The sequence below is a fragment of the Hippopotamus amphibius genome, chromosome 3, assembly GCF_030028045.1.
Source record: "Hippopotamus amphibius kiboko isolate mHipAmp2 chromosome 3, mHipAmp2.hap2, whole genome shotgun sequence".
Classification (NCBI taxonomy): domain Eukaryota; kingdom Metazoa; phylum Chordata; class Mammalia; order Artiodactyla; family Hippopotamidae; genus Hippopotamus; species Hippopotamus amphibius.
In genome coordinates this window covers 72639955-72661321 of record NC_080188.1, presented here as the reverse complement: position 1 = coordinate 72661321, position 21367 = coordinate 72639955, and the positions used below count along the sequence as shown (strand labels likewise).

Genomic DNA, 21367 nt, shown 5'->3' with positions numbered 1-21367 from the left:
CTTCTGGGTGCTTATCTGAAGGAAAGGAAAACTAAAACATTACCCAATGCCTTTTCTTCCAACAATGGATTCCTTTCCTGCCCCATCTCATTGATGTTACTACTCTCCTGAATTGTGTTTATTGTTCCTTTGCTTTTTAGGATTCAGTTGTTATCAATTTTATATGTCCCTTATAATATGCTGTTTAGTTTGCCTTGTTCCAGGACTTTCTAAAACTCCTATCTGCTGACAATCTTTATAGGCCCTTCTAAATTCTCTTTGTTGTGATCAAAACCAGAAGTCTGTTACTTGTCCCAGACGCCCTGGCTGGCTGTGTTCTCATTATATTTTGCCAGTGGGAGGCAACTGTGCCAGATTAGAGGGTGCAAAAAGGTAGTAGTCGTTCTGCTTTCAGTGGTTCCTCCACCCAATTACTAGCCCTCACTGGGGTGTCAGGTGTTTGGGCAGCAGCAGCAGCAGGTCCAGTATTGTCAGTGGTGGCAGGCATGGGAGGTAGCTCGCAGATGTCTAGGGGCCCCTGGGGTGGCTGCATCACCCAGGAAACACTCTCAGGGAAGAGAATCTGGACTTGCTTATTTGCCCTACTTGGGCTTAAATACGGTGATAACCTACCACACTGCCAGTGGGTACCTTCTGGGGAAATACTGGAAGTCTCCAGCCAATAGACACTAGCAACAGTTCTCTTGGTTATCACATGTGGTGGACTGGGATGAAGTACCTACTGGAACTGAGGCCCTGGAGAGCAAGTGGCTGCTGCTTTCACCAATAACGTGTGAATGAAGACTTTAAGGATTACGGGTACGATGGCCTTTTATTACTACGCTGGAGAGCTTTATCTATCTCCCTTTTTTGTCACTGTTGCATTCTCCTTCTTGAAATATTTTCTTGGCTTAGCTCTCTAGTATTGAAGACTTACTCTAAATCTTTTGATCACTTGTGGTTATTCAACCAGTCTCATTCCTGTTTTTAAAGACCTTAATCCATTCTTTTTTTTTTTTAAACCCTATTCCATTCTTTAAAAAAAAATTAATCTCAGTTAATTAAAAGCTTTCTCATCCTTTCCCTACTGGACAGGGACAGGCTAGACTTGTGGTTCTAGGAAACACAATGGTAGGAGAAGAAAGTGGTCTGTTTTCAGACATTTCTCCTCTTGTTTGGTGAAAAACTTCCTCAACCTTAGTGGCTTAAAAATCATTTTGACTTTCGATTTAGTAATCAGATTCATAAAGGGCACTGCTGGGCAGTTTGTGATCTGCGTGGTGTCAGCTAAGGTGCTCGGGGCTACAGAAGCTCCCAAGAAGTCTTCCTCACCCTGCCATGTCTCTCATCTCCCACGTGGTGGTTCATCCTCCAAGGCTTCCCCGTGGTTTGGGCTTCTCACAGCATCATGGTCTTAGCAAAGGTGTGCTTTTCACAAGGCAATTACTTTTCAAAAGGCAGAAAGTGGAAGCTGCCAGGCCACTTAAAGACTCCAGCCCGGACTGGTACTGCATTACTTTCGTTGTAGCCTACTGGTCACAGAGGTCACAGGGCTCACCCAGACACCAGAGAGTGGAGAAATTGACTTTCACTCTTTTTTTTTTTAAGAACTTTTATTGAGATATAATTGGCCTACAATAAAACTGCATATATTTAGAGTGTACAATTTGATATTTTTTTCTTATTAGTAATGTATACATGGCAATCCCAATCTCCCAATTCATCCCACCCCAACCCTCCCCAAGCCCCCCAACAACAACCCCCCCACCCCTGCTTTCCCCCCTTGATGTGCATATGACGTCACTCTTAATGAGTAACTGGCAAAGTCACGTTGCAGAAGAGCATTTGCTATGGGAGATGCTGCTGAAGTCATCTTTGGGAAATCTGCTGCACCCCTTCTCAGTCCTTGGTCTATACCCCTATGGTGTTGGGATGAGAAGGAGTTGGAGAGGCAGAGGTTTCCTTGTGTGATGGCAGCATAATGGTTTCAGTTTCTCTGGAAGATGCTTCTGTGTGGCAGACATCTGACTGGCTCTTAGGTGGCTGTTTCTGAGGGTCTGCTGGGGTCTCCCTACTTCCAATTCCCTGCTGCCTGAGCCTCTCCTCCTCTGCTTCTGCCCTCATTTCTGCTCTCTTGTTGCTAGGATTCTCTTGCCTAGCAGGTAACCCTCTTCAGGTGACCTGCAGTATTCACTTGAGCCACAGCAAACTCAGGCATCTTTGCCACTTCTAGCTGTGTGCCTGTAGGCTACTTCACAGATGTTCCCTCTTGGCTTAGTGATTTCTCTCCCTCTCTCCTGCCCCTTTTTATCTGGCAGGATTTTTTTTTTTTTAGCTGCATAAGTTAAGTTCACAAAAGTCTACATTAAATGCATTATTTTACAAAATAATAAGCTATGAGAGTATATAAAAAATGACTGAACCAACATTATTTGGTACTTTTGATACTTCCATGAACATCAACTTAACTATTCCCTTTCCAAATATAAATTAAAAATTGACAAGCTACTTACAAAAAGATGTGTTAATTTATTTACAAAAAAGATGTGTAATCTTTTACAGACATTTTGTGGGTCCAGCACTTCAGCAATTTTCAGGGTAGAGATGCTCCCCAGCCATTGACTTAGTGGAGAGAGGGCTCATTCTGGAGAACCCGAACTTTATAAGTGAATTTCTTGGGGTCTCTCTTTCTATTCTTGTTGGGAGGAAAGCACCCTTTTCCCCAACCAAGTGAAAGAGTATATGTGTGTATATATTCATAGAAAACCTTGTGGGAGTATGCCTACAAAAGAGCACGGAGTCTTTAAGTCAGCAGACTCCAGGATCCAAGTGTGGGCTGTTCAAGACAATCATTGAAGTGTCCTGTGGAATTTAAAATATGTAGAACAAAATGCATGACAACAATTACAAGATAAGATAGGAGAGGGATACGTGGAGTTAAGTGGTACTCAACATTATGGAGAAGTGAGGATGTAAGGATTTGATTTAAGCTGTAATAAGTCAAGGATTCATGTTGAAATCTGTAGTCTCACCACTAAAATAATAGTCAAATAATGCATAATGATATCACTAATTATAGTAAATGCTCCAAAAAAGAAATTAAAATATTTCCTGACTGGATATAAAAACAAAACCCTGCTTGATTATGTTTATAAGAGATGCACTTAAATTTTAAAGACATAAAATGTTGGAAGAAAAAGGATGGAAGAATCTATACCAGCACCCCAAATCAAAAGAAAGTTGGTGTAGCTATATAAATATCAGCAAAGTAGACTTTCTGAGGCCAAGCACAACGTAAAGTGTTGAACAAATGTGGAAAAACTTCAGGAGCAATCAAGAAGTGCAAATTAAAAACACAAGATACCATTTCATACCATTCTGATTTTTTAAATTAGTAAATCAGACATTTGGTGAGGATGTGGAACTGCAGGAATTCACACACACACTCCCCTTTGGGGGGATGTGAAGTATACATTCAATTACTTTCATTATGAAGCATATGCCTTTCCTATGTCCTAGCAATTCTACTGCTAGTCAGGACTGAAACTGGTGTGCAGCCTTATCACTGGCTTATGGCCAACTTCTCTTCTCACTGATGAATATCCGTGCTGTACAGTTTGTCAGATATTTAAAATAACATCCCTACCATGAGCTATATCCTAGGGAAATTTTTGAATATGTTTGCTAGGAAACATGTACCAGAATATTCTTGATAGCATTTTAAAATAATTTTATCATCAACAGCAGAAGAGATTAAAATGCTGTTGTATATTCAAAATGGTGGGGGCTTCCCTGGTGGCGCAGAGGTTAAGAATCCGCCTGCTGATGCAGGGGACACAGGTTCGAGCCCTGCTTCAGGAAGATCTCACATGCCACAGAGCAACTAATCCCGTGCACTACAACTACTGAAGCCCATGTGCCTAGAGCCCCTGTTCGGCAACAAGAGAAGCCACTGCAATAAGAAGCCCATGTACCGCAATGTAGACTAGCCCTTGCTCTCCGCAACTACAGAGAGCCCTCATGCAGCAACGAAGACCAAACACAGCCGATAAAAAAAAGATGGTAAATAAATAAATAAAATTATAAAACAGAAAACAAAAAAAACTAAACAGTGGAACATTTTACAGTAATAACAATGAATGAACTAGAGCTTGACTTACTGATATGAATGAATTTCAAAACATAAATTGAGCAAAAGGAGCAAGTACAGAAAAACACATATTTTATTTTATTTACTAACATCTAAAACCAAATGTGAGTCAGCTTGCAAAAATAGTAAAACCTTAAAAGCAACAATTGATTAATACAAAATTCCATTTACCTGGTAGTAGGGAGGAAGGGGAATTTGATCTTGGAAGGAAACAGAATATCTAAGGCTAAGGTAGTAGTGGGATCATGGATGTTCATTTTTATTACTGTCTTTCAAACTTGTATATACTGTGAAAAAAACAAACAAACCTAATAAACAGAAACCTCAATTAAATAGAGGTGACCAGAAGGGGGAGCTCTCATGCCCTGAGATGCTGGCAGAGCCCAACAGGTAAAAGAAACACTCTTCTTTAATGCCAAGGACTCAGCCAATGAAAAGCCATGGACTCTTTGTTTACTATAGCCCTCCCAACTTCCTTTTCCCCTCTTTAGAAGAGTGCTCTTTCCTTTGCTGTGGAGGCATTTGCACGTGGCTCACCGTGGTTGTGGATTCCGAGTTGCAATTCTCTGCTGAGAGTGAATTAAGCTCTTTTTGTTGTTGTTGTTGTTTTGAGAAGTAACCAGCAGTCTATTTTGTTTTAGGTCATCAATAATCTTTGTAATGTTGAAATATTTCACCATAAAACTAAGGCATAGAGGAACCACTCATAGGGAGTTTTAAAGGGCATGGTACGTAGTGTAATTTGGTTACTGCAAAGCATACACGGAAGGGTGTATTCTGAAACGTATTTACCTTTTAGGCTTTATCCTGTACCAACTGCCTCAAGTATTCTTTCTTTGGAACCACACTGGGTATGCAAATAAATGAATAATTAGTTTAAAGTTGGCTGATACTTGAACTCAGTGCTGTTTCCCCTTCTTTTTACCCCGAGTGAATTCCTTGCCTTCCGCTGGCTATGCCCTACCATTTTACAGTTATGCATTTATGTTGTAGTTTTCTTAGTCTGGAATGCCCTTCCCTGCCCTCTGCTGTATGCAAAATTCTCTTCATTCCTCAAATTCTCAAATATTCCCTCATCTCTGACACCTTTCTCACCTCCCTCCCCACTTTTCAGTCCTCCTTAAGAAATAATCATTCCTGCTTCCCTTTGTCTGTGGCACTTAAGGATAATTCCATTTTTACAGTTACATTATGATTAGTTGTTTAAATATATGCTCCTTTCCCCAGTCCCTTGCATCCTGATTGTCAGTTATTTAGAGCAGGAACCTGACTTTATCCATGTTTGTTTAGCCATCACACAGCACAGTGAGTGACATGTGGTAAGTATTAAATGGAAGAAAGTATGACTATCTCAGCTTGCTTCTCATTATTTGAGGTGTTTTGTGAATGAAATAAGGTGGAAAAGTCAGGTCATGGTCATGGAAAAGTCAAGTCAGGTCATTGCTTCTCATTACTTGAGGTGTTTTGTGAATGAAATAAGGTGGAAAAGTCAGGTCATATTGTATCGGACCTCCTATATTAAGGCAAGTGTCTGGACTTTACTCAGTAAGCATCCAGGGAATCATTTAAAGTCTTTGAGCAGTGTTTTCAGAAGATTAATCATAGATTGGAGGTGAGAGGCTATTTAAGAGACAGTTATAACAGTGCATCTGGAGGCAGTAAAGACTTACACTATAGTAAAGTCCATGATGAGAAAAATAAAACAATTAAAGGGGTCTGTGATGGTCCTTCTCAAATTTTAATGTGCATACCAATCACCTGTGAATCTCCTTAAAATACAGATTTCAACTCAGTGGATCTGGGGTGAGTTCTGAGATCCTGCATTTCTAATAAGCGTATAGCTGATGCCATAGACGCATGCTGTCCAATATGGTAGCCCTTAGCCAGGAGGCTGTCAAGCACTTGAAATGTAGTTGGTGCGACTGAGGAAATAAATATTGTATTTTATTCTAAGTAATTTAAATTTAAATTTAAAAATGGAAACAGTGCAAAATATTTCTCTGTTAAGCAAAATTTTGTTGTTTTGATAAGACTGCATTTTACTTTAACTATCAGAAGTTAGCATCTGAGTTAAGATGTACTGTAAAAGTGTAAAATATACACAGGATTTAGAATACTTAGCACACAAAAAAAGAATGCAAACTATTCCATTAATTATTTTTATGTTGATTACATGTTGAAAAATAATTTACATGTTATTGAATTACATCATCTATATTATTTATAATTACTTTTACTTGTTTCTTTTTATTTTTCTCAATGTGACTACTAGAAAATTTTAAATTACAAATGTGGGGACTTCCCTGGTGGCACAGTGGTTAAGAATCTACCTACCAGTGCAGGGGTCACAGGTTTGATCCCTGGTCTGGAAAGATCCCACATGCCGCGGAGCAACTAAGCCCTTGAGCCACAACTACTGAGCCTCGTGTTGCAACTACTGAAGCCCATGTGCCTAGAGCCCATGCTCCGCAACAAGAGAAGCCACCACAATGAGAAGCCCAACCATGCACTGCAACGAAGAGTAGCCCCCACTCATTGCAACTAGAGAAAGACCACACACAGCAACGAAGACCCAACGCAGCCATAGAATGAATAAATAAATAAATAAATAAATAAATAAATAAATAAATAAATAGTTTAAAAACAAACAAACAAATGTGGCTTGCATTTTACTTACACTGGGAGCAATGCCTTTGACCTCTGCTGTGAGAAGCAAAGTCAATGGTACTTGGGATCTTACCTGGACCCTTTTTTATGGGTGGAAGTCACATTTGCCCATTCTACACAGGGACTGGTATTTCTTTTCACAATTTCACCTCAGCTGACTCAAAACATCAAATAATTCAAACTTCTGCAAAATAACTTTGTAACATTTTATCCTCTAAAATACCTGAGTGAATAGGCACGTTATATAAATATTTTAAATAGAACATTGGTAAATTGAATTATGAGGTAAAAATATACAAGAAGCGGATCCAAGAGTAGAGATTATGTCCTTTAATATTTCTGTATGATTGTTTCTGAAAATACTACTTCCTCTAGAGAAAACTCTTTTCATGTTTACCAAATTGATCCCTCAAGGACTTACTTACGTTGTGGAAGACCAGAAATGTTGCATCATCCATGATATATCGACTACAAACACATGATCCATTTTGCAAAGAGAATATTACCCTGGAAATCCCATTGACAGGCTTATCCTGGTTAAACCATACCCATTGTAAGAATTTTAAACATCCTCAGATAGTATCCACTGTATGAATATTCAAGATTTATCTGGATAGTTGCAGTTCTTTTGTTTAAAGCATGATTCAGTTTTAGAATAATTCAAATCAGTTCCTATGCTGGCAAGTCCATTTATACATTTTACATTAATTTGTTTATTCATTCATTCAGCATATATTTTTGTGTAAGAGCTATATGGCAGTCACTGTTTCAGACATAGGGAATTTCATACTAAAAAACCCAAAGTTCTTGTTATTCTCAAGCTTATGTTCCAGGGCGCTGTGGAGAGAGACATAAAAACAGTATATTATAACAGTAATAAGAATAATAAATGATAATAGGAAGCCAGGTAGTGTTAAGTGATTTGAAAAAAAAGGATGGGGGAAAGGAGGGTTGTGTTATTTCATAAAGGATAGTAGGGTAGGCATCTCTGAAGAGGCAATGTTTTAGCAGAAAACTAAATGAAACTAGGGAGCTCTAGCCACATCAGTATCTGTGGGACAAGCTGAGAAAAAGTCACAAGCCAAAGTTCAAAGGTGGGAAAGTGGTTGGCATGAGGAACAACACAGAGGCAAGTGTATCTGGAGCTGCTCCTTAGAATGAGGGGAGAGGGGTGGGGGTGGGGCCAGAGAGGGAGCCAAGGCCAGGTCGTGTAGGACACTGTCCCGGTGAAGGCTTTGGCTCTTTTGCCGAGTGTGATGAGAAATCTCTGAAGGGTTTAGAGCAGGGGAATGGCGTTATCTAATCTTTGCCACAGGCTACACGTATGTGCTCTCTTGTTCATAAAAGGCAGATGAGTGAAAAAATATTAAATGTTTCAACCCAGATACATCACAATTATTTTTACATTTTTGTATTTTACTTTAATTAAAATAAACCCATCTGGAATTTATTGTCTTCCAATATATTCATCTTTTATTCCATCCCAAATTGATACCAATTTCAATGCTTTCCTTGCTAATTGAAATATATTTTTCCATATTCTCATGTCACTAATAGTTTTCTTTATATATTTTGATATTTAACTATATAACATAAAGAATTTATTTTCATCATAGATTATGCCTTTTTCAATGTAAAATGAACGCTTGATCTAACTTAATGTATTTTTCCCCCTGCATGATTGTATTTGACATTTATATATTGAAGTGAGGGGTAAAAAGAGAGCTCAAGTCTAAAACCATGTAAAGCGAAACATTAATAATGGCTCTCTTCAAGCAGTGGCGTTACAATGGATTTTTTTCTTTTCTGTGCCTTTTTCTAAAATTTTAATCTACGTATTGCTTCTCTAATCAGATGTTTCCATATTTTAACAAAGCAGCCAAAGTTGGAAGCTGCCTGTGCCCTCGTTTTATCTGGGCCATGTGTTTGCCACATATTTGGATGCCTCGTAAGCATTGTGACTACCTCTGGCCCCGCTCCTTTTCCTGTTTCCCAATCCAGATCGAATACAAGGTTAGAAATCTAGAGTCATGTTGGAAACCTAAGAGGGATTCTGTTCTCTCTGCCCATTAGTCATCTTCCCAATAACAGTTCTCAGATATTTCTCATATTCACCTCCTACTTCCTAACCTTTTCTGGCCTGGTTTATTCTTTATCAGCTCTCACTTGAAACTAATACCACTACAGATGTCTAACTGGTGGTTTCTCTGGCTTTAGGCTTGCCTTCCTGAAAAAGATCTATGTGGCCACCAGAATGATCTTTCTAGAACATGCATTCTACCTCATAGCCTTCAGCTGTGCTTCTCAATTGAGATAGTTCTTCCCATGGTAATCTTTAGTGGTGTTCCAAGATAAAGTCACCTAAAAAAAAAAAAAAAGAGTGACTCCATTACTTTTATATTAAAACAAATATGTACTGTGAAATGGGCTAAAAAACTTGTCCACATTTTAAAGAAACTTTACAGAAGTTCCACGAATATGGTAGACTATTTTAGGTTATGCCTCCACCCATGTCCTTTCTATTCAAATTCACTGCCATTATGTAACAGGGAAAAGCTAAATTGGACTCCAGGTTGGATCTGTTTCTTTGACGTTTGCTTTTCTGTTACTTTCATTATTGTAATTATACATAATGGACTGCCTCTGCCTCAGGGAACCCTGCCCACTTGTGAATGGCTGCAGAAAAGAAGAAATTAACACATCCTTTCCCGGAGGCTAGTCATCCCAGAGGATGTTCTGCAAGACTGATAACCCTTGTTACTTTACTTCCCGTCCCTCCCTCTCTGATACTGTAAAAGAAACTGGCATCCAGCTCCCATAAGATGGTTTTTTGGAGACACTAGTCTGCCATCTTCTTGGTCTGCTGGCTTTCCTAATAAAGTTCTATTCCCTGTCTCAACACCTCGTCTTCGATTCATTGGCCTGTTGTGTGGCGAGCAGAGCAAGCTTGGACTCTGTAACAATTAGAGGGTTTTTAGAAAAAAGGTTGGAGAAACTCTGATTTATACAAAAATGTTCAAGCTCCTTATTAAAAAGGTCAGCATAATCAGATCCCTCTTTCAACCTCACTGTGAGTTTTCCCCATGTTGCCTCAAAATAATGAATAGCTTCTGGGTCTATAGAGACCATGTTTTTCAATGCCTCTTTGCCTTTCCACACCGCATTCCAACAGAATGCCTTTCCTTTTTTTCCTTGACTGTCTAATAACTTGTGCTCCTTCAAGAGTCCGTGCAGGCATCACATCCTCGAGAATCCTCCAGCTTTCTCTCCCCTCCCCTCCCAAACCATCTCAATTCTGTCCTCTGTGCACCAGGGGTTGAAACCTTTTTCTGCTGTGCCTGTATTTCCTTCAAGGGATTATCTTTCATTTCACCCTCCTAGAGAGGGCATTTTAAAGTGAACACTTGGAACTTCACCCAGTAGCTCACTACCTTTCTCACAAGACCGAGGGATTCATCTGAATGGTGAGATTGGTCAGACCTGACTTCTGTGAGCCAAGTTAACAAGGCGGCAGAATCACTTCTTTAAAAAGGCAACTTGGGCCATCTCCGGCTTTTCCTCTTAAAATAACTGTCTTGTGTACTCTCTGAAAGAAGAGCTGGGCTCCCTCTTTACTTTTTCCTCCTAAGTAGTAAGCACACACGGCAAGTCATCCCCTTTGTGGGTGTGGCCCTTCTGTTGTGCAGCTCCTCTTTCAATGACAGGGTGGGAGGAGGGGTAAATTAACTTGGGTAGAGAAGTATGACATCCCAGTGCGTTCTGCAATATGCCCATTGCCAGAGAGCCCCAAGTAAAGCTGATAGTCCCTGTTTGGGGCTGGTGTTATCAATGTGTGTGCTTAATTAGTTAAAACCCAAGGAGAAGGGAATCTATAACATCAGAAATATCACATTGATTTCAGTCATCCATTTAGTTCTACCAATTAGCCTATAAACTTCCTGAAGACAAGAACTGACCATATCTCTCTTTTTAAAATTTTTTATTTTATTTTATTTTTTGGCTGTGTTGGGTCTTCATTGCTGTGCGTGGGCTTTCTCTAGTTGTGCCAAGCTGGGGCTACTCTTCATTGCGGTGTGCGGGCTTCTCATTGTGGTGGCTTCTCCTGTTGTGGAGCATGGGCTCTAGGTGGGCAGGCTTCAGTAGTTGCAACACATGGGCTCAGTAGTTGTGGCACACAGGCTTAGTTGCTCTGTGGCATGTGGGGTCTTCCGGGTCCAGAGATCAAACCCATGTTCTCTGCACTGGCAGGTGGATTCTTAACCATTGTGCCACCTCTTTTTTATTTTTGTATTTCCATCGACATAGAGTACATGGCAAATAAAAGATGTTTAATTTTTTATTTATTAATTTTCTGATCACAGAAGCACTGCAACACGATTTTAGGAACAAAAGAATTTTGTGAAAATAGGAGGTAAAAAGTGATTCAACAAACTGAAAATTATATATTAACAAAATATAAACTTGTACACTTACACTTTTTTACTATATTAATGTACTTTCTTTGCAAAAAGGAAATTATAAGGTTTTGTTTTTAGAAAACAAGTGATTTTACAACATTATTCTTTTACAAGGTAATTTTCATAGCTACCTAGTATTTAATTGATAAATGAAGAAAGTAGTCCATTGGTAAATAATATTTATTAGACATTTTTCAGAGCATTTTGTGTGTGTGTGCTTTGCTACATGGTTTACCTGCATAACAGCATTACAACTTCACAACAGCTCTGCAGCAGGGATTTTTATATATCTATTTACACCTGAAGGAACAGAGGCTAACAGAAATTAAGTAGCTTGGTCAGACAAATATTAAGCAGCAAAACTGGGAGTCACTTCTATGTGATTTAACATGAGAGCCACCAGAACTCTTAAAAGGATATACTGTAATTTATTTAGGGTAGTTCCATCTCCAGGAATTATGATTGTTTTCAACTTTCTTACAATGATAAATAATGCTGCCTTTGTTGAACATCCCTAGAGCCAAATCTGTGTACATATTTCTGATCATTTTCTTCAGAAAAATCCTTAGAAGTTAATTTTTTGGCTCAACTGGTTTTTCCCTCTAAGTGCAAATCTATTATGTATACAAAATAGAAAATTTGGAAAACATAGAAAAGCACAAAATAATAAAGCAGAAACCATTGGTAATCTCACCTTCCAGATGTTACTATTTTTAACATATCATTCTTTTTTTTCAGCCTTTTATGTACATATGTACATGTATATGATACGTATATAGCACTATGTATACATATATACATATAAATGTAGTGTTATATACAGCCATATTGAAGCATATACTTTATATTTTTTGTATATTATAGAAAGTTGTATGATACCATTACTAATGTATAAATATATACATATATGTTTTCTTTGTAGGTAATCAATTAACTAATTGTAGAAATCACATTTCTGAGTTTAAGGAAACTATATTACGTTTAAAAAACAAAACAGAAGTAAATCGCCAAGAGCTGCTTGAAGTCATCAGTGAAGTGACGTATGAAACTCAAGAGAGAAAAAATGCATCAGCAAACTCAGGTTTGGGTTGTTTTTGTTTTAGTGTATGGTGGTTTGTTGTTTAATGTTTTGTGTTTGGAAATTTAGATTTTTATGCTTTCTGACTTTAGGGCATTTCTTCCCCAAAAATTTATAACTAAATCAGTACTCATTCTTTTATTGTGAGACATGCAAAAATTAAGTAAGAGACATCACTGATAAACTTCCTCTCATCTCTACATCAAAAAATGGTCTTCCTCTGTTTTCTGTCTCTGTGAATTGCACACCATCTGTGATCCACCCGAGAGAAGCAGCCAGAAACCTGAGCATCCTCTCTGAATCCTTCCGCTCCCTCTAGCATACTTCTTCCATGGCAGTTAGTAACCAGTCCTGTTGATTCACATTCCTGTATATCTGACAAATGCATCCACAGTTTTCTATCACCATCTCTGCTACCCTAGTCAGGCCACCTTCATGCTTCATCTGAATGACAGCTAACATACTTCTTTTTTTTCTTTCTCTCTGTCCAGTCTTATCCCCACCTATTCTCACTTCAGCCAAAGTGAAGGCTGTACTGCCTTGTATATCAGCCTTCAGTGGTTCCCCACTTCTCCAGGATAAGAAGTCCTGCCTCCTGCTTCCCCCCTGTAATCAAATACCTCCCTTGAACTCTTAACCCCTGGCAACCACTGATCAATTCTCTGTTCCTATAGTTTTCTATTTCCCAGAATGCCATACAAATGGAATCACACAGTGTGTAACCCTTTGAAACTTGCTTCTGATACAGTGTAGATTCATCCAAATTGTCATGTGACCAGTTTTTTGTTGCCTTTTTGTTGCTGAATAGTGTTCTGCTGTATGAATGTGCAATGGAGAGTATATTTCACTAATTGAGAGACATTTGGATTGTTTTCAGGTTTGTTTGTTGGTTGGTGATTACAAATACCTGTTGCCATAAGCATTGGCATAGATTTTTTTTTGTATGAAGGGAATTTTAATTTCTTTAGGATAAATATCTAAAATTGATGGGCATACAGTAGGTGGATGTTTAACATTATAAGAAACTGCCAAGATGTTTTCCAGAGTGGCTGTACCATCTTGCAGCAATGTCTGAGAGTTACAGTCACTGTGGTTAATGATAGCCATTCTAATGCCACGGTCTCTCATAGTTTTAAGTTGTATTTCTCTGGGAACTCGTGATGTTCAACATTTTTTTAATGTGCTTATTTGTCCACCATATATCTTCTTGGGTGAGTGGCCTGTTCAAATATTCTACATATTTTTTAGTTGGGTAGGTTTTTTTCTTGTTGAGTTTTGAGAGTTCTGTATATATCCTGGATACATATCGGATGGATGTGTGATTTGGAAATATGTTCTCCAAGTCTGTGGCTTGTCTTCTCATTCTCCTTATGGTGTCCCTCAAAAAGCAAACATTTTAAATTTTGATGAAGTTCAGATTACCAGTGTTCCTTTTCATGCTTTTGATGTTGTACCTAAGAACACGTTACCTAGCTCAGGGTCATAAAGATTTTCTTTTATATTTTTTAATTTTATAGTTTTAGGTTTTACATTTAAGCCTGTGAAACTTTTGAGTTTATTTTTATAAATGGCATGACGTATAGGTCAACTTTCAGGCTTTTTCATATGGATGCCCAAGTGTTTTAGCATCATTTGTTTAAAAGTTCATCCTTTCTGCAGTAAATTACCTTTGCATCTTTTTCAATGACCGTATTTGTGTGGATCTATATCTGGATTTCTGTTCTGTTCCAGTGGCCTCTATCTGTTTGTTCTGTAATACCTTACCGTCTTGATTACTGTATTTTGTATTGTGAGTTAAATTGGGTAGTAGGAGTCGTCCAATTTTGTTCTTTTTCAGAATTACGGGGGAAAATTCAAATGAATGGTATGGATGGAGTCATTAAATGTTGAGACGCTAGAAAATAAAGTTATAAAGATACAAGCTTTAATGATGTGATATTAATAAAAGTAGTAGAGCTGGCCAATTAGAGCATGTTTCAGTTCTGCTTCCTTCATTTGGAACTGTCAGTTCTGTTAGCCTCTTGTTGTGTCGAGTATTAGACTTAGTATTAGACTTAAATACTACCTTTAAAATAACATGAATCAATAATCTTTGAGCTATATTTTATAGCCTTATGATTTGATAATTCACATTTAATAGTATGTATCAATTATATTGAATACTAAATTAAGCTGTGAATTAACTTATTAACCCTCATTTTAAAAAATTGTCCCAGAAGGAAAAAAATCCCTATAGTCGTGAACTCAGAAATCCTGTCTTTTCTCTCTTTCAGTTAAGAAGAAAGTGAATGCATTGGATGAGAATGAAACAGTATCTAATGCATTTGAAGTCTTAAAGTTCTTTTTCCCTCATCTAAGGAAAGTGGACAGAATTTATCCTAATGTAATCATTGGCAAAGAGAAAACAGGAGGTGAGAATACTTAGAATTGGAAAATCAAATTCAGACATTTTGATTGTTGGGGACATCCTTTTGTTTTAAAATGTAATCCATTGATATGATGTTCAGATTGATATATAGACCGCCAGTCTCTCTGGCATTTATTTGGATTACATGAAATCAGTGTATTGTCTGGCAGAAAAAATTGTTAAACAAGTACTTGGAGACTTGAATTCAAATTCCTGTTTTATAGATGCTTTGAAATTAAGTCAATATGAGCCAAACATCATTAAGCATCTGCTAAGTACTTGGCAACTCTTTTCTCCCTTGCTTTTGATAAATCTTTATCTAATCTGGTTATCTGCTTGTTTCCCCATCTTTCTGGGGACCAAAGTCAACAAAAGCTTTACAGAAGGGATACTGTTTGAGCTAAGCCTTGAAGAATGAGTTCAGGTTCACCAGGTATAGGAGAATAGAAAAAGCATTTGAGTTAGAAGCAGGGATACTAGGCTAAGTCACAAAATACCTGGCATTGCCACCAACCTCGTTCACTCTAATGACTGAGTCACTCTAGGCCAGAGGTCAGCAAACCAGAGCCCGCAGGCCAAATCTGCCTGTTTTTAAATAGTTTTATTGGACCACAGCCACACTCGTTGTCTGTGGCTGCGTTCATGTTACATCAGCAGAGATGAGTAGTTGCAACAGAGATAATGGCCCAAGAGCTGAAAACATTTACTACCTGGGCCCTTCATAGAAAAAATGTGATGACCTCTGCCCTAGGCAGTTCCTTGGGAATAAGTAGTGTTGGTCTATGTCCCATGCCTCTGTCAAGCCTATTGTGTTGGGACCAGAGTGCCAGACGACATTGTTTATCATCTACTGAATTCTCACTGGGTCCCATTTACTAAGTTAGATGTTTTCTTTCATTATCTCATTTAATAATTCTCTCATTTAATACTTAATAATAATTCATTATCTCATTTAATAATAATGCAGTAGGCCTGTGATTATCTCTATTTTAGACCTGAGAAAATGAGGCTTAGATAACGGGCTCTTTGAGATCACACTTGTAAAAGTTTTTACTTACATCAGAATCCTTCGTAGGAGTATTTAGATTGTGTTATGTAAATATGTATGTATACATGCATACACACATGTGTGAATGTATGAGAGAGTGCATGCCTGACAAAGCTACAGTGTACAGAAAAGGTGGAGTCAGAAGACACAGGAAAAACAAAATCAGTTCCCGGAAACTCTAAGATATTAGATGCCAAGGAGGGGATTCCCTGGTGGTGCAGTGGTTAAGAATCTGCCTGCCAGTGCAGGGGACATGGGTTTGATCCCTGGTCCAGGAAGATCCCACATGCCACGGAGCAACTAAGCCTGTACGCCACAACTACTGAGCCCACTTGCTGTAACTACTGAAGCCCACATGCATAGAGCCCGTGCTCCACAACAAGAGAAGCCACCTCAATAAGAAGCCTGCACACTGCAGTGAAGAGTAGCCCCCTCTCTCCACAGCTACAGAATGCCTGCATGCAGCAATGAAGACCCAATACAGCCAATAAAAATTAATTAATTAAAAAAGAAAAGATGCCAAGGAGAAGCACAGCCTTGGATAAGCATCAGCAAAGATAAGCAGAAGCCCATGATACAGAGTAAAAGGAAGGAGAGGGAGAAAGGGATGGGTAACTGGGAAGAGCAAGAGAATTTCTTGTGTGGGAGTTGGGGTGTTGAATAACCCAGTCATCAGCGCTGTGTTAAATCCTGAATAATTTTATAATCCCTCAACTATTTCCTCCTTTCCAACCAATGCTGTATATATTGACCCTTCTTTTGAGGCTCCTTTGGTAGATTTTCCTAGGTTCTTGAGAGGACAGGCTTGCATGTAAACCTTCATCACCAGAGGTAATTTAAGGGGAGATTTTAGTTACTTTAAAGGTGACATAAAACATTTGCAGAAGTATTGAAGCCTGGAGGATGGCCTACTGGGAACCTGTCATCAGTCTTGTATATTCTTTTTTCTGATATATCTCAGATAATTTCTACTCTCTACTCTCTATATGCCCATTATAACTATTTTTTATTGAGCCCTCATTTCTTGCCTGGTCTGTTGAAATAGACTTGTAATTTTTCTCATGGCCTTAGTATTGTCAGAGTCAATTCATTCTTCATACTTTCTTCAGAGAAACATATCCAAATACATATTCAAACTCAACATGCTCAACTCTTCCTTAAAATCCTTCAATAGATCCTCAGGGCATATAGGGTGAAGTTAGCTCCTTGACATGGTATATGCACAATAAGCTGTATCTTTAAAATCTCAATTTCTGCCACTTCCTTTCTTTCCAGCAACCCCAAAGCACTTACATTCCCCACAAATAGGCCAGGTGATCAGCATGTGCTATCATTGCCTATAAGGAACACATCACATCCTGTCAACCCACAACCAACTTGTCCTGTACGTCTCTTATCCAGTATGACTTTTCATCTTAACTGAAATCTTCTTTGTGAAGTCTTCCGTGTTTTCTCATGTAACAAGCTTCTACCCAGTACCAGATGCTTGCTAGGCTCTGGGGAGATAGTGGTGAACAGATGTGGACCTCATCCTCATAGAGACAAATGGGAAAACAGTTACAATAGAAAGTAATCAGTGCTCTGAGAAGGGAAGTATAAGGGTACAGCAAGTAATCGGTACTCAGGGAAGTAGGGAACGCTTTCCAGAGGAAGTGACATCTAAACTGAGACATGTAGAGCAAAAAGAATTGAAATAGGGTAAGTTGGGAAAACTCAATGGTGGATAACAGAAAAGGAGAGGAAAGAAGTGTGAAAGGTCTAGTAGCAAGAGGGCCTGGAAAAAAGATGTGGTTTGTGTGCTCAGTTGGAGATGGAGGCTATCAGCAGTAAAACATGGGGCAGAGACCACATAATAAAGGACTTTGGCCACTTGTTTGTCCACCCCAGATTTTTGGACGTTATTATGTGACAGTCATTATATTAGTGCCAGATTCATAATAATGGTGAGCAAGAGAAGCAGAGTCTGCCCCTCACTCAGCTTGCATTCTAACTAGGAAGACAAATGGGTAACCACGAAAAGGGCGATAAGTTCTGTGAGAGATGAGGTAAGAATACAGAGCTGGTGCTCCCGGCCTAATTTAGAAAGCGTGAGGACAACTAGCACAAGCAGCCAGAGAAGAGTGTTTCAGGCACCAAGGAATGCCATGTGCAGATGCCTGGAGAGGAGGGAGGACTCTTTTGTCAGTTTGAGAAGCTGAAAGATACCAAGGAAGACTGGTTTGAAGAGAGGGTAGTTGAAACAGAAGAGGTAGGTCAGACCGGGTCACCAAGGGCCTTGCAAACTTTGTGAATGTATTACTTATCCTAAGGTGTGGGAAGCCATTCCAGGGATTGCATTTGAAAGTGGATCCCGAAGCTTGAAACTTGATTCCTGCCTCACACCATTCTTAAAAATCAGTTGCAGGTGGATTGCAGATCTCAATATAACAGGCAAACAATAAATCATCTAGAGGACAATCAGGAAAGCATCTTTATGACTTGAAGATAAGCAAAGATTTCTCAATAGGAATCAAAAATCAAAAAGCACTAACTATAAAGGAAATGACTGATCAATTGCAGAATGCTAAAATTAAGACTGTCTCTTCTTAATTTTAAGAGGTAAAACATTGAAAAGGGAACCCATGGTGGGAGATGGTGTTTGTAATATACATAACTGACAACAGGTTCATGGTCAGAATCTATAAAGAACATCAATAAATCAGTAAGAAAAATACAGACAACTTAATAGAGAAATGGACAAGATCTTAAACAGGGGTTTCACAAAAGAATATCCAAAGGTCAATAAATATATGAAAGTATGTTCAAACACAATAGTAATCAGGGAAATACTGATTCTTACTGCTCTCACTGAAGTTCAGTAATTTTTCTTAAATAAATGCCTCTCATTTTTTTGTATACCAGGGCTCTGATGGTTTCAACAACTCTTTTTCCAGTTTTATTATTGCTTATTTTAGGGAGAGGATTTTTCTGAGTTTGTCACTTAGCCATTCTGGAAGTACTTATCCCTGTCTTAAAGTAGGGAAATTAAGGCTGGAAATGCTGTGTATCTTGACCAAACTCAAACAGCCAGGCACTGGTACAGCCAAGATTGAGTCTGGGTAGACTTCACTGATATAATCTTAACATCTATTGGAATAACATGGGGTCTGTTCTCCCAGTGCTTCAGTCATTAATACTCAACAAAAGTCATTTAGAGGCATGGATTCATTCCATCAATCATTTGGAAATTACTTCATACAATTTTTTCACAGGTGAAAATGTTTCATAGTATTTTTCCTATTTTAGGTTCTAGCATCTCCTTAGGAAGAAGAACAGGAAATCAGCCAATATGCGATGTTCCTGTACCCAGTTAGATGAAAGCTATAATAAATGGGGAGCGGCTAGTTTTATTTTTCAGTACATTGAAACGCTCCAACATCTTGGAGTCAATTTAATACATTTACTAACAATCCATGTCAAATTGGAATTTCCTCAAACAGAAAATAAAATATATGATAAAAATGAACAGCAGTTTGGGTTATTTTTGCACTAGAGTTTCAAACACTTTTTTGATGACCACACAACTAACCCAAACATAGAAATAAGCATAGATATTAATGCTAAATTATGTTTTTCTCTGTGCTTTGAAATGATGATACCATACTACTGTGTCCGCAGTTTCTTTTGCGCTGGGTATTTCCACTGTTAGCAGAGGAAATTATAGTTACCTGAAGCAAACGCTGACCTCTGTCATCTCCAGGATGACTCTTGCAGAAGAGAAGGACTCTGTGGTGATTGTGTCTATCGCAGATGTACGTATGAAAACTAAGTAGCTCCCCTCACTCCCAACCTGTAGTCTCTAAACACCCTTCTTCCATGGTAATCACCCTATCATTTTGAATTTTTTCTTAAATTTAAAAAAGCAATGAATGTATGCCTTTTTTGAATAACAGACAATGAATTTAGTATTTGTTTGATACCACCTAGAAGGAATTAAATACATCAGCCTGTAAAGAAAATGAAATAGTTTCATGTGGACAAATATGATTGTATTGTTAAATATGTCACCAGGAGCCCTGTGTATATATTGCACAGGAATTATTATATTTAGAAATAGGACATTAACATTAATGCTGTAGTAATAAAACCTGCCCAGCCCAATAAAAGATTGATATATGAATCAAGAGATAATTTATGTTAAGTCACAATAACTATCATTAATTGAGGGCCTCCTTTCTATGTCTGAAGGATTGTGGACAATTTTTACATACATTATCTATAATCTGCCTTACATCCCTGTAAGGTAGGTGTCCAGATGAAGAAACTGCAGCTTAAAGTAAATAGCTTGCCCAATAATTAATAGAGCAGATCCAAATCTGCATCTCTCTAATGGCCCCAAAGTTTTCTGTCTTGCCTCTAAAGTTACATAAAATTATAAAGTATGGTATAAATATTAACATCACAAGACATTTCACAGAGGAATTTGGCAAAATAGATCAGATTTTAAATGTGTGTATCCCTTGAATCAGAAATCTCAATTCTTGGGAATTATCCTAAAGAGATAATCAGGCAAGAATTTCAAAACAATAAAAATATGACAGTATAGTGCAGTGGTTGAGAACCCAGACTCTGGATCTAGATTGCCAAGGTTCAAATGCTAGCTCCTGCATTTCCTGGCTTGTGAACTTGAACAAGTTACTTAAGATCTCCATGCTTCACTTTGCTTATTTGTAAAATAGTGGTGATATTGCCTATAGTATAGGGTTGTTTTGGCCATTAAATTAGCTAATATATTTAGAGTATTTACAGTGATACATGACACATAGTTAGTGTTCAATAAGTGATCATTTCAAAGATTTTCAGTGTACTGTTCTTTTAAAATAGCATAATATGAGAAACAATCAAAATACCTATCAGTAAGAGGCTAAGGACTTATGTCTACGTTGCAATAATCTGTAACCACTGAAAGGAGGAAGAATACCCATATCTACTGATATAGAATGATGTCCATATCATATTGTTGACCGAAAAAGGTTGTGAAGTATCATGTTTAACATTATATTATCTATGGAAAATGTGATAGAAAAAAGGAAGGAAAGAAAGAAAGAGCAAAAAAATAGACATATGATAGAATACACAAAGAAAAACAGAGAATGAACAAACCTTGTCATGATGGTCTCCAAAATATAAATAATGGTTATCTCCGGATATTGGCAGTTAAAGGGATTTTTGTTGTCCTTTAAACACTTTTTTTCTCTACTGTTTGAGTTTTCTGTAAAAAACATGTCTCAGAATGCAGGAAAACTCTAAACAAAACAAGCAATAGAAGAATTAATAGGAAAATAGAAATAAAAGATTAAACAATCATTCTCTCCAAGTTTAATTTCTTAATACTGGAAGCATATACATAATCTCCAAAATGTTTTATCATGTTACTATGTGTTGCATATTACAGTACTATGTTTAAAATATGTTTCAGTGTGTAAGAAAGAACAGGTGATTCAATTTAGGGGTATTTTAAGAAACTTAAGTACTATAATAGAGTTGCCTGCATCATGGCTGATGTTTTTAAGGACGCAGTCTAACTGTATACATTCAAAAT

At 37.9% G+C, this 21367-nt stretch overlaps 1 protein-coding gene across 1 annotated transcript in view; it reads left to right on the top strand.

Annotated features, from left to right (window-relative positions):
• Positions 1–21367, top strand: part of MGAT4D (MGAT4 family member D) — a 55716-nt gene that overhangs the window by 2767 nt on the left and 31582 nt on the right. The window contains exons 2-4 of the mRNA XM_057726953.1: positions 12176–12334; positions 14605–14742; positions 19444–19577. Of these exons, the coding sequence (XP_057582936.1) occupies positions 12176–12334; positions 14605–14742; positions 19444–19577 (431 nt within the window). The remainder of the gene's footprint in view (positions 1–12175; positions 12335–14604; positions 14743–19443; positions 19578–21367) is intronic.